The sequence below is a fragment of the Pseudophryne corroboree genome (genome assembly GCF_028390025.1).
Source record: "Pseudophryne corroboree isolate aPseCor3 chromosome 3 unlocalized genomic scaffold, aPseCor3.hap2 SUPER_3_unloc_50, whole genome shotgun sequence".
Taxonomy (NCBI): Eukaryota; Metazoa; Chordata; class Amphibia; order Anura; family Myobatrachidae; genus Pseudophryne; species Pseudophryne corroboree.
The window spans coordinates 738,616-751,293 of record NW_026967542.1 but is presented as its reverse complement, the minus strand read 5'-3'; the positions used below and the strand labels follow the sequence as shown (position 1 = coordinate 751,293).

Sequence of the window (12,678 nt, the reverse complement as noted above, 5' to 3'; positions counted from 1 at the left end):
TAAAGTGTATTTAAGGTGTGTTTACGGTATAGCTTTCTTTCCTAAGGATATTTTAGCATTATCAAATCCATGAAGGATCTGGGTACGCTGAATGCAAGAACATATTCCATGTACACCTCAGCTCACAGGGGACTCTGGCTATGCCAATGGTCTGCAGACGTGGACTCCAGGAAAAGTGTGGAGAACCTACTCTACACAGGTCAGGCTCTATTTGGGGAAGCGTTGGTAAGTCACCTTTTCTTCTCTCAGCTCCACCTTCTACAAAGAAACCCTTTTCTCTGACGTCCTAGTGGATGCTGGGACTCAGTAAGGACCATGGGGAATAGCGGCTCCGCAGGAGACAGGGCACAATAATAAAAGCTTTAGGATCAGGTGGTGTGCACTGGCTCCTCCCCCTATGACCCTCCTCCAAGCCTCAGTTAGATTTTTGTGCCCGGCCGAGAAGGGTGCAATCTAGGTGGCTCTCCTGAGCTGCTTAGAATAAAAGTTTAGTTTTAGGTTTTTTTTTATTTTCAGTAAGTCCTGCTGGCAACAGGCTCACTGCATCGAGGGACTAAGGGGAGAAGAAGCGAACTCACCTGCGTGCAGAGTGGATTGGGCTTCTTAGGCTACTGGACATTAGCTCCAGAGGGACGATCACAGGTACAGCCTGGATGGGTCACCGGAGCCGCGCCGCCGTCCCCCTTACAGAGCCAGAAGAGACGAAGAGGTCGAGTGAAATCGGCGGCAGAAGACGATCCTGTCTTCAGACTAAGGTAGCGCACAGCACCGCAGCTGTGCGCCATTGCTCTCAGCACACTTCACACTCCGGTCACTGAGGGTGCAGGGCGCTGGGGGGGGAGCGCCGTGAGACGCAATATTAAAGATAAACCTTAGGTTGGCAAAAGAATACATCACATATAGCTCCTGGGCTATATGGATGTATTTTAACCCCTGCCATTTTTACACAAAAGAGCGGGAGATAAGGACGTCGTGAAGGGGCGGAGCCTATCTCCTCAGCACACAAGCGCCATTTTCCCTCACAGCTCCGCTGGAAGGACGGCTCCCTGACTCTCCCCTGCAGACCTGCTACAGAATCAGGGTAAAAAAGAGAAGGGGGGGCACTATTGGCAGCAAATAACAATATAAACAGCAGCTATAAGGCAATAACACTTATATAAGGTTATCCCTGTATATATATATATAGCGCTGGGTGTGTGCTGGCAGACTCTCCCTCTGTCTCTCCAAAGGGCTAGTGGGGTCCTGTCCTCTATCAGAGCATTCCCGGTGTGTGTGCTGTGTGTCGGTACGTGTGTGTCGACATGTATGAGGAGGAAAATGATGTGGAGGCGGAGCAATTGCCTGTGTTAGTGATGTCACCCCCTAGGGAGTCGACACCTGACTGGATGATCGTATTTAAAGAATTACGTGATAATGTCAGCACTTTGCAAAAAACTGTTGACGACATGAGACAGCCGGCAAATCAATTAGTGCCTGTCCAGGCGTCTCAGACACCGTCAGGGGCCCTAAAACGCCCGTTACCTCAGTGGGTCGACACAGACCCAGACACAGATACTGAGTCTAGTGTCGACGGTGACGAGACAAACGTAATGTCCAGTAGGGCCACACGTTACATGATCACGGCAATGAAGGAGGCATTGAACATTTCTGACACTACAAGTACCACAAAGAAGGGTATTATGTGGGGTGTTAAAAAATTACCAATAGTTTTTCCTGAGTCAGATGAATTAAATGAGGTGTGTGATAAAGCGTGGGTTTCTCCCGTCAAAAAACTGCTAATTTCTAATAAATTATTAGCACTGTATCCTTTCCCGCCAGAGGTTAGGGCGCGTTGGGAAACACCCCCTAGGGTAGATAAGGCGCTCACACGTTTATCTAAACAAGTAGCGTTACCGTCTCCTGATACGGCCACCCTAAAAGAACCAGCTGATAGAAGGCTGGAAAATATCCTAAAAAGTATATACACACATACTGGTGTTATACTGGGACCAGCAATCGCCTCAGCCTGGATGTGCAGTGCTGGAGTCGCATGGTCGGATTCCCTGACTGAGAATATTGATACCCTGGATAGGGACAATATTTTGTTAACTATAGAACATTTAAAGGATGCATTACTATATATGCGTGATGCACAGAGGGATGTTTGCACCCTGGCATCAAGAGTAAGTGCTATGTCCATCTCTGCCAGAAGAGCGTTATGGACGCGACAGTGGTCAGGGGATGCGGATTCCAAACGACATATGGAAGTATTGCCGTATAAAGGGGAGGAGTTATTTGGGGCTGGTCTATCGGACCTGGTGGCCACGGCAACGGCTGGAAAGTCCACCTTTTTACCCCAGGTCACTTCACATCAGCAGAAAAAGACACCGTCTTTTCAAACTCAGTCCTTTCGTTCCCATAAGTACAAGCGAGCGAAAGGCCACTCCTTTCTGCCTCGGGGCAGAGGAAGAGGAAAAAGACTGCACCATGCAGCCGCTTCCCAGGAGCAGAAGCCCTCCCCTGCTTCTGCCAAGTCTTCAGCATGACGCTGGGGCTTTACAAGCAGACTCAGACATGGCGGGGGCCCGTCTCAAGAATTTCAACGCGCAGTGGGCTCACTCGCAAGTGGACCCCTGGATTCTACAGGTAGTATCGCAGGGGTACAAACTGGAATTCGAGGCGTTTCCCCCTCGCCGGTTCCTGAAGTCTGCTTTACCAAAGTCTCCCTCCGACAGGGAGGCAGTTTTGGAAGCCATTCACAAGCTGTATTTCCAGCAGGTGATAATCAAGGTACCCCTCCTACAACAGGGAAAGGGGTATTATTCCACGCTGTTTGTGGTACCGAAGCCGGACGGCTCGGTGAGACCAATTTTAAATCTGAAATCCTTGAACACTTACATAAAAAGGTTCAAATTCAAGATGGAGTCACTCAGAGCGGTGATAGCGAGCCTGGAAGAAGGGGACTATATGGTGTCTAAGGATGCTTATCTCCACGTCCCAATATACCCTTCTCACCAAGGGTACCTCAGGTTTGTAGTACAAAACTGTCATTATCAGTTTCAGACGCTGCCGTTTGGGTTATCCACGGCTCCTCGGGTCTTTACCAAGGTAATGGCCGAAATGATGATTCTTCTTCAAAGAAAAGGCATCTTAATTATCCCTTACTTGGACGATCTCCTGATAAGGGCAAGATCCAGGGAACAGTTAGAAGTCGGAGTAGCACTATCTCAGGTAGTGTTACGTCAGCACGGGTGGATCCTAAATATTCCAAAATCGCAGCTGATTCCAACGACACGTCTACTGTTCCTAGGAATGATTCTGGACACAGTCCAGAAGAAGGTGTTTCTCCCGGAGGAGAAGGCCAGGGAGTTATCCGAGCTAGTCAGGAACCTCCTAAAACCAGCCCAGGTGTCAGTGCATCAGTGCACGAGGGTCCTGGGAAAAATGGTGGCTTCTTACGAAGCGATTCCATTCGGAAGATTCCATGCAAGAACGTTTCAGTGGGATCTACTGGACAAATGGTCCGGATCGCATCTTCAGATGCATCAGCGGATAACCCTGTCACCAAGGACAAGGGTGTCTCTTCTGTGGTGGCTGCAGAGTGCTCATCTACTAGAGGGCCGCAGATTTGGCATTCAGGATTGGATCCTGGTGACCACGGATGCCAGCCTGAGAGGCTGGGGAGCAGTCACACAGGGAAGAAATTTCCAGGGCTTGTGGTCAAGCATGGAAACATCTCTTCATATAAACATTCTGGAACTAAGGGCCATTTACAATGCCCTAAGTCAAGCAAAACCCCTGCTTCAGGGTCAGGCGGTATTGATCCAATCGGACAACATCACGTCAGTCGCCCACGTAAACAGACAGGGCGGCACGAGAAGCAGGAGGGCAATGGCAGAAGCTGCAAGGATTTTTCGCTGGGCGGAAAATCATGTGATAGCACTGTCAGCAGTGTTCATTCCGGGAGTGGACAACTGGGAAGCAGACTTCCTCAGCAGACACGACCTTCACCCGGGAGAGTGGGGACTTCACCCAGAAGTCTTCCACCTGATTGTAAACCGTTGGGAAAAACCAAAGGTGGACATGATGGCGTCCCGTCTAAACAAAAAACTGGACAGATATTGCGCCAGGTCAAGGGACCCTCAGGCAATAGCGGTGGACGCTCTGGTAACACCGTGGGTGTACCAGTCAGTGTATGTGTTCCCTCCTCTGCCTCTCATACCAAAAGTACTGAGAATCATAAGATGGAGAGGAGTAAGAACGATACTCGTGGTTCCGGACTGGCCAAGAAGGACTTGGTACCTGGAACTTCAAGAGATGCTCACGGAAGACCCGTGGCCTCTACCTCTAAGAAAGGACCTGCTCCAGCAGGGACCTTGTCTGTTCCAAGACTTACCGCGGCTGCGTTTGACGGCATGGCGGTTGAACGCCGGATCCTGAGGGAAAAAGGCATTCCAGATGAAGTCATCCCTACCCTGGTCAAAGCCAGGAAGGATGTAACCGCAAAACATTATCACCGCATTTGGAGAAAATATGTTGCGTGGTGTGAGGCCAAGAAGGCCCCTACAGAGGAATTTCAACTGGGTCGTTTCCTCCATTTCCTGCAAACAGGACTGTCTATGGGCCTAAAATTAGGGTCCATTAAGGTTCAAATTTCGGCCCTGTCGATTTTCTTCCAGAAAGAACTGGCTTCAGTGCCTGAAGTTCAGACATTTGTAAAAGGGGTACTGCATATACAGCCTCCTTTTGTGCCTCCAGTGGCACCTTTGGATCTCAATGTTGTGTTGAGTTTCCTAAAGTCACATTGGTTTGAACCACTCACCACTGTGGACTTAAAATATCTCACATGGAAGGTGACGATGCTGTTAGCCCTGGCTTCAGCCAGGCGTGTGTCAGAATTGGCGGCTTTATCATATAAAAGCCCTTACTTAATTTTTCATTCTGACAGGGCAGAATTGAGGACTCGTCCTCAATTTCTCCCTAAGGTGGTTTCTGCTTTTCACATGAACCAACCTATTGTGGTACCTGCGGCTACTAGGGGCTTGGAGGACTCCAAGTTACTGGACGTAGTCAGGGCCCTGAAAATATATGTTTCCAGGACGGCTGGAGTCAGAAAATCTGACTCGCTGTTATCCTGTATGCACCCAACAAGCTGGGTGCTCCTGCTTCTAAGCAGACGATTGCTCGTTGGATTTGTAATACAATTCAGCTTGCACATTCTGTGGCAGGACTGCCACAGCCAAAATCTGTAAAAGCCCATTCCACAAGGAAAGTGGGCTCATCTTGGGCGGCTGCCCGAGGGGTCTCGGCTTTACAACTTTGCCGAGCAGCTACTTGGTCAGGGGCAAACACGTTTGCTAAATTCTACAAATTTGATACCCTGGCTGAGGAGGACCTGGAGTTCTCTCATTCGGTGCTGCAGAGTCATCCGCACTCTCCCGCCCGTTTGGGAGCTTTGGTATAATCCCCATGGTCCTTACGGAGTCCCAGCATCCACTAGGACGTCAGAGAAAATAAGATTTTACTTACCGATAAATCTATTTCTCGTAGTCCGTAGTGGATGCTGGGCGCCCATCCCAAGTGCGGATTGTCTGCAATACTTGTATATAGTTATTGTTACAAAATTCGGGTTATTCTTGTTGTGAGCCATCTTTTCAGAGGCTCCTTCGTTGTTATCATACTGTTAACTGGGTTCAGATCACGAGTTATACGGTGTGATTGGTGTGGCTGGTATGAGTCTTACCCGGGATTCAATATCCTTCCTTATTATGTACGCTCGTCCGGGCACAGTATCCTAACTGAGGCTTGGAGGAGGGTCATAGGGGGAGGAGCCAGTGCACACCACCTGATCCTAAAGCTTTTATTATTGTGCCCTGTCTCCTGCGGAGCCGCTATTCCTCATGGTCCTTACGGAGTCCCAGCATCCACTACGGACTACGAGAAATAGATTTATCGGTAAGTAAAATCTTATTTTCTTCATCTGCACTGCAGTCATTTCGGGCCGCTAAGACTAAAAAGTCCAAGCCTCCTACCACCTTCTTTAGAGGAGGTCGTACAAAATCAAAAAAACCTGCACCTGCAGGTTTTCAGGACCAGAAGCCGGCTTCTGGTACATTAAAATCTTCAGCATGACGGTGGACTGCGGAGCCTGGAGGATGGATGGGTGGGAGCGAGACTCAGGCGTTTCAGCCACGTCTGGGTGTCGTCCGGCCTGGATCCCAGGGTGCAGGATATTGTGTCCCAGGGGTACAGGCTGGAGTTTCAAGATCTCCCACCTCACCGATTCTTCAAATCAGGCTTACCAGCTTTATTGGCAGACAGGGCTAACCTGCAGGAAGCCATCCAAAACTTGGAAAAGTCAGAGTTCTTTGTTCCAGTTCCACCTCATCAGCAAAGTAAGGGTTACTGTTCAAACCTTTTCGTGGTACCGAAACCGGATGGTTCGGTCAGGCCAATTTTGAACTTGAACTTCAAAATGGAGTCTCTGAGGGCAGTCACCTCAGGTCTGGAGGAGGGGGAGTTTCTGGTGTCCCTAGATATCAAGGATTCGTACCTCCACATTCCCATTTGGCCGCCGCATGAGGTTTGCACTGTTAGACAATCACTATCAGTTCCAGGCACTGCCATTCGGTCCACGGCACCGAGGGTCTTCGCCAAGGTGATGGCAGAGATGATGGTTCTCCGAGAGACATAGAGTGAACATAATTCCATATCTGGATGATCTGCTGATAAAGGCATCGTCCAGGGAGAAGTTGTTACAGTCCATTGCTCTTACGACTCATCTGCTCAGGGAGCACGGTTGGATCCTGAACCTTCCAAAGTCCCATTTGGAGCCGACAAGGAGATTGTCTTTCCTGGGCATGATCCTCGACACAGAGGTGCAGAGGGTGTTTCTTGGTGGAGAAGGCGTTGGTGATACAATCCATGGTCCGGGATGTCTTGAAGCCTGCCCGGATATCGGTCCATCAGTGCATTCGCCTTCCGGGAAAGATGGTTGCCTCTTACGAGGCTCTACAGTACGGAAGATTTCATGCCCGTCATTCCAACTTGATCTCCTAGACCAGTGATCGGGATCTCGCCTACACATGCACCAGAGGATACGTCTGTCGTCGAAAGCAAGGATTTCACTCCTCTGGTGGCTGCAACTGCCTCACCTTCTGGAGGGCCGCAGGTTTGGGGTTCAGAACTGGATCTTCTAACCACGGATGCAAGTCTCAGAGGTTGGGGAGCAGTCACCCAAGGGGAAACCTTCCAAGGAAGGTGGTCAAGTCAGGAATCCCTTCTACCAATAAACATCCTGGAGCTAAGAGCCGTGTATAACGGTCTTCTACAAGCAGCACAGCTTCTGCAAGATCAGGCCATTCAAGTGCAGTCGGACAATGTAACGACGGTGGCCTACTTAAACCGACAGGGTGGAACGAAGAGCAGAGCTGCAATGTCAGAGGTGACAAAAATCCTCTTCTGGGCAGAAAGGCATGCAGTGGCGCTGTCAGCAATCTTCATTCCGGGAGTGGACAACTGGGAAGCGGACTAACTCAGCAGACACGATCTCCATCCAGGAGAGTGGGGCATCCACCCGGAGGTGTTCGAGGAGATAACAAGTCGTTGGGGTGTACCTCAAATAGACATGATGGCCTTCCGCCTCAACAAGAAGCTTTGGAGGTACTGTTCCAGGTCGAGAGACCAACAAGCAGTGGCAGATGCCTTGGTAACGCCGTGGGTGTTCAAGTCAGTGTATGTGTTCCCTCCACTTCCACTCATTCCAAGAATTCTAAAGCTTGTAAAAAGAACAAGGGTTCAGGCGATCCTCATTGCTTCGGATTGGCCAGGGAGGGCTTGGTACGAGGATCTGCTGGATCTTCTACTGGAAGATACAAGGCCTCTTCCTCTTCGGGGGGATCTTCTGCAACAGGGGCCGTTCGCTTATCAAGACTTACCACAGCTACGTTTGACAGCATGGAGGTTGAACGCCAGATCTTAGCTCAGAAGGGTATTCCGAGCGTGGTTATTCCTACCTTGATACAGGCTAGGAAGGGAGTAACGTCTAAACATTACCATCAAATTTGGAAAAAGTTTGTGTCTTGGTGTGAATCCAAGAAATTTCCTGCGGTGGAGTTTCAACTTGGACGGTTTCTCCTTTTCCTGCAAGCAGGTGTGGATAAGGGCCTGAGGTTGGGATCCCTAAAGGTCCAGATTTCGGCTTTATCCATTTTCTTCCAGAAACAATTGTCTGTCCTCCCTGAAGTTCAGACCTTTTTGAAAGGGGTTTCTGCACATCCAGCCTCCCTTTGTGGTGCTGACGGCACCCTGGGATCTTGACATGGTGTTGCATTTCCTGCAATCGGATTAGTTTGAGCCTTTACAGGAGGTTGAGGTCAAGTTTCTCACGTGGAAGGCTGTCACGTTGTTGGCCTTGGCTTCTGTGCAACGTATGTCAGAACTGGGGGCTTTGTCCTGTAAAAGCCCCTATTTAGTCTTCCATGAAGATAGGGCAGAACTCAGGATGTGTCAACAGTTCCTTCCCAAAGTTGTGTTGGCATTTCATATCAACCAACCTATTGTGCTGCCAGTGGCTACTTACTCCTCAATTGCTTCAAAGTCCTTGGATGTTGTGAGGGCTTTGAAGATCTATGTGAAGGGGACTGCTCATCACAGAAAATCGGACTCTGTTTGTCCTGTATGATCCCAAGAAAATTGGGTGTCCTGCTTCTAAGTAGATGATTTCTCCCTGGATCAGGTTCACTATCCAGCATGCTTATTCTATTGCAGGATTGCCGTGTCCAAAATCTGTTAAAGCCCACTCTACTCGTAAGGTGGGTTCTTCTTGTGCGGCTGCCTGGGGTTTCTCAGCTTTGCCGAGCGGTTACTTGGTCTGGGTCGAACACGTTTGCTAAGTTCTACATGTTCGATACTTTGGCCTCTGAGGACCTCAAGTTTGTTCAAGCAGTTCTGCAAGAGCCTGCACGCTCTCCCTCCCATTCTGGGAGCTTTGGTACATCCCCATGGTACTAATGTGGACCCCAGCATCCTCTAGGACGTAAGAGAAAATAGGATTTTAATTACCTACCAGTAAATCCTTTTCTTGTAGTCCATAGAGGATGCTCGGCGCCCGTCCAGTGCTGCGTTTTCCTGCATTGGTTCTTTGGTTCAGTACAACCTGGTTCCTAGGTAAGTTCTGCGTTTCTTTGCTGTTTCAGTACTGCTTCAGCTGAGTTTTCAGGCTAGTTAGCCTGGTTTGCCTTGTTTGTGTGAGCTGGTATAAATCTCGCCACTATCTGTGTAAAATCCTTCTCTCGAAGTTGTCCGTCTCCTCGGGCACAGTTTCTAGACTGAGTCTGGTAGGAGGGGCATAGAGGGAGGAGCCAGCCCACACTATTAAACTCTTAAAGTGCCAATGGCTCCTAGTGGACCCGTCTATACTCCATGGTACTAATTTGGACCCCAGCATCCTCTATGGACTGCGAGGAAAGGATTTACCGGTATATAATTAAAATCCTATTTTCTCCTAGCCTTAGCTTCGGCAAGGCATGTTGCACAATTGGGTGCCTTGTCATGCAAGCCACCGTCTCTGGTATTTCATACTGACAGAGCGGATCTTTGGACAAATCCCGCTTTTCTACCACAGGTAGTATCTTCTTTCACGTCAATCAACCAATCAATCGTAGTTCCTGTTTTTCAGAAGATTCAGATACTCTAGCTACTTTGGACGTGGTACGCACACTCCGCGTTTATGTAGCCCGAACATCAACAATACGTAAAACGGATACTTTGTTCTCTATGATGCAGTCAAGATAGGTTGGCCAGCTTCCAAACAGACCTTGGCCAGATAGATTAACCTGACCATTCGTCAGGTACACTTTCATGCTAGTCGATGGGAACGTCATGGGCAGCAGGCTTTAGAGCTTCTACGACGCAACCTTGCCATGCAATTACATGGCCATCAGTGCACACGTTTGTGTGCTTTTACAAGTTTGATAATTCTGCGGCATCAGCTTCTAGCTTTGGCCGTCTAGTGTTACTGGTGCCAAACAGCTCTTCCGCCCAAGGGGGAAACTTTGGTAGGTCCCAAGAGTACTCCAGTGACCCCTAGTGGATTAGAAAGAAAACAGGATTTTGATACTTACCAGATAAATCCTTTTCTTTGCACCCACAGGGGGCACTGGACGCCCACCCAGAGCAGTTTCACCTGGCTGGTGGTAAGTTCAATAGTTCTTATGGTAACACAATTTCACTGACTTGTTCAAATGTAAGGTGATAGTTATCTATTGTTGTGTCACCTTTCTAGTTGATCATTATGTTATGTGTCACCTTTCTAGTTGTCTGTTATGTTATAATGTTATATATAATTCTCCATTGTTCATCCTCTCTGTCGCTCCTATTTGGCTCAGCAAAAAAAACTAAGGCATCTTGGGAGTATGGAGGGAGAAGGAGGGTTATACATTTAAATGTTTAAATGTGCCTATCCCTGCTATGGCACCGTCCATATCCCAAGAGTACTCCAGTGCCCCCTGTGGATTCAAAGAAAAGGATTTATCTGGTAAGTACCAAAATCCTATTATCTATAGTAATAATACAGGGACATGACTGTGGAGGTGAGGGGATCTGGGCGCATTTACAGAGATATTTATGTCTCCCCCATTTCACAGAGGTGTGAAGAAGACATCTGGTGAGCGTGAGACACCCAGCAGCCATCGTCGTGTGACAGGAGGACTGAGAAGGTCCCAGAGGCCCATCACGGTGCCTCCACCTCACTCACTGATACATGAGAGACACCGTGACCAGAAGATCCAGGAACTCACCAACAAGATCATTCAGCTGCTGACTGGAGAGGTGACTGCTGGGAATGGGGCATTATACAGTAACACCAGGGGACATGTCTAGGTAATGACTGGAGAGGTGACTAATGGGAATGGGACATTATACATTAACACCAGGGGATGGGTCTGGGTGATGACTGGAGAGGTGACTGCTGGGAATGTGACATTATACAGTAACACCAGGAGATATGTCTGGGTGATGACTGGAGAGGTGACTGCTTGGAATGGGACATTATACAGTAACACCGGGGGATGTGTTTGGGTGATGACTGGAGAGGTGACTGTTGGGAATAGGGCATTATACAGTAACACCAGGGGACGTGTCAGGGTGATGACTGGAGAGGTGAATGCCGGGAATGGGGCATTAACAGTAACACCGGGGGATGTGTCTAGGTGATTACTGGAGAGCTGACTGCTGGAAATGGGACATTACACAGTAACACCAGTGGACATGTCTGGGTGATGACTGGACGGTTGACTGCTGGGAATGGGACATTATACAGTAACACCAGGGGATGTGTCCGGGTTATAACTGGAGAGGTGACTGCCGGGAATGGGACATTATACAGTAACACCAGGGGACGTGTCTGGGTGATGACTGGAGAGGTGACTGCCGGGAATGGGGCATTATACAGTAACACCAAGGGATGTGTCTGAGTGTTGACTGGAGAGATGACTGCCGGGAATGGGACATTATACAGTAACACCAGGGAACGTGTCTGGGTGGTGACTGCTGGGAATGGGACATTATACAGTAACACCAGGGGATGTGTCTGTGTGATGACTGGAGAGGTGACTGCTGGGAATGGGACATTATACAGTAACACCAGGGGATGTGTCTGGGTGATGACTGTATCACTGTTTGTGTCTGGTTCCTATAATGTGTCATGATGTCACTGTCTATGTCTCCATGCAGGAGACGGAGAATATAGAGGAACACAGGGGTCTGTACAAGGATATGATGATGGAGAATCACCGGCCCCACACAGCACTGGGTAAGAGGAGATGGTCATGTATTGTACAGGGGAGAGCAGGTATGGGGGGCCCCTATATACACACATCATCTGATAATCACATAAATACAGTGTATTTACACAGTCACTGTGTGTCTCCTACAGATGGACCCAGTAACAGAGATACCCCAGAGAGATGTCCCCGTCCTCTGTATTCCCAGGATTGTGCAGAGGAGAATCACAGGATCCCACAGAAGGATCAGGTAGGAGGGATTTAGGGTCTCCCCAATATACCAAAGTGACCATCACTATATGATCTGTAGAGGAGCTGTGTATACTATTATACTATTAATATACTATTTTTAATGTATATTGTTTTATGGGCTATTTAGGATGAATATCTCGCTGACATTAAGATAGAAGATACAGAGGGAGAAGAAGAGACGTATGTGACTGAGATTAAGGCAGAAGATATAGAGGGAGAAGAAGAGACGTATGTGACTGATATAAAGGCAGAAGATATAGAGGGAGAAGAAGAGACGTATGTGACTGATATGAAGGCAGAAGATATAGAGGGAGAAGAAGAGACGTATGTGACTGATATAAAGGCAGAAGATATAGAGGGAGAAGAAGAGACATATGTGACTGATATAAAGGCAGAAGATATAGAGGGAGAAGAAGAGATGTATGTGACTGATATAAAAACAGAAGATACAGAGGGAGAAGAAGAGACGTATGTGACTGATATAAAGGCAGAAGATATAGAGGGAGAAGAAGAGACATATGTGACTGATATAAAGGCAGAAGATATAGAGGGAGAAGAAGAGACGTATATGAGTGGAGATCAGCAGTGTAAGGAGGAGGAAATCCCTACAGATATCACCACAGGTAAGTAATAAACACTAATTACAGAAAAGAGTCACATTTAC

The 12,678-nt window shown here is 48.4% G+C and overlaps 2 protein-coding genes across 4 annotated transcripts in view; one reads left to right on the top strand and one right to left on the bottom strand.

The window, feature by feature from the left end:
• LOC134984390 (uncharacterized) overlaps nucleotides 1-12,678 on the bottom strand; it is a 185,389-nt gene that overhangs the window by 26,892 nt on the left and 145,819 nt on the right. The gene's annotated exons all lie outside the window — the stretch shown is intronic.
• Nucleotides 1-12,678, top strand: part of LOC134984396 (gastrula zinc finger protein XlCGF17.1-like) — a 256,307-nt gene that overhangs the window by 212,851 nt on the left and 30,778 nt on the right. For 2 of the 3 annotated variants that reach the window (XM_063949986.1, XM_063949985.1), the window contains exons 1-4: nucleotides 10,629-10,809; nucleotides 11,713-11,791; nucleotides 11,915-12,012; nucleotides 12,142-12,637. In XM_063949986.1, the coding sequence (XP_063806056.1) occupies nucleotides 11,755-11,791; nucleotides 11,915-12,012; nucleotides 12,142-12,637 (631 nt within the window). In that variant the 5' untranslated portion in view covers nucleotides 10,629-10,809; nucleotides 11,713-11,754. Of the gene's footprint in view, nucleotides 1-10,628; nucleotides 10,810-11,712; nucleotides 11,792-11,914; nucleotides 12,013-12,141; nucleotides 12,638-12,678 lie in introns of those variants that run through there. The other variant, XM_063949987.1, reaches the window with a different exon arrangement.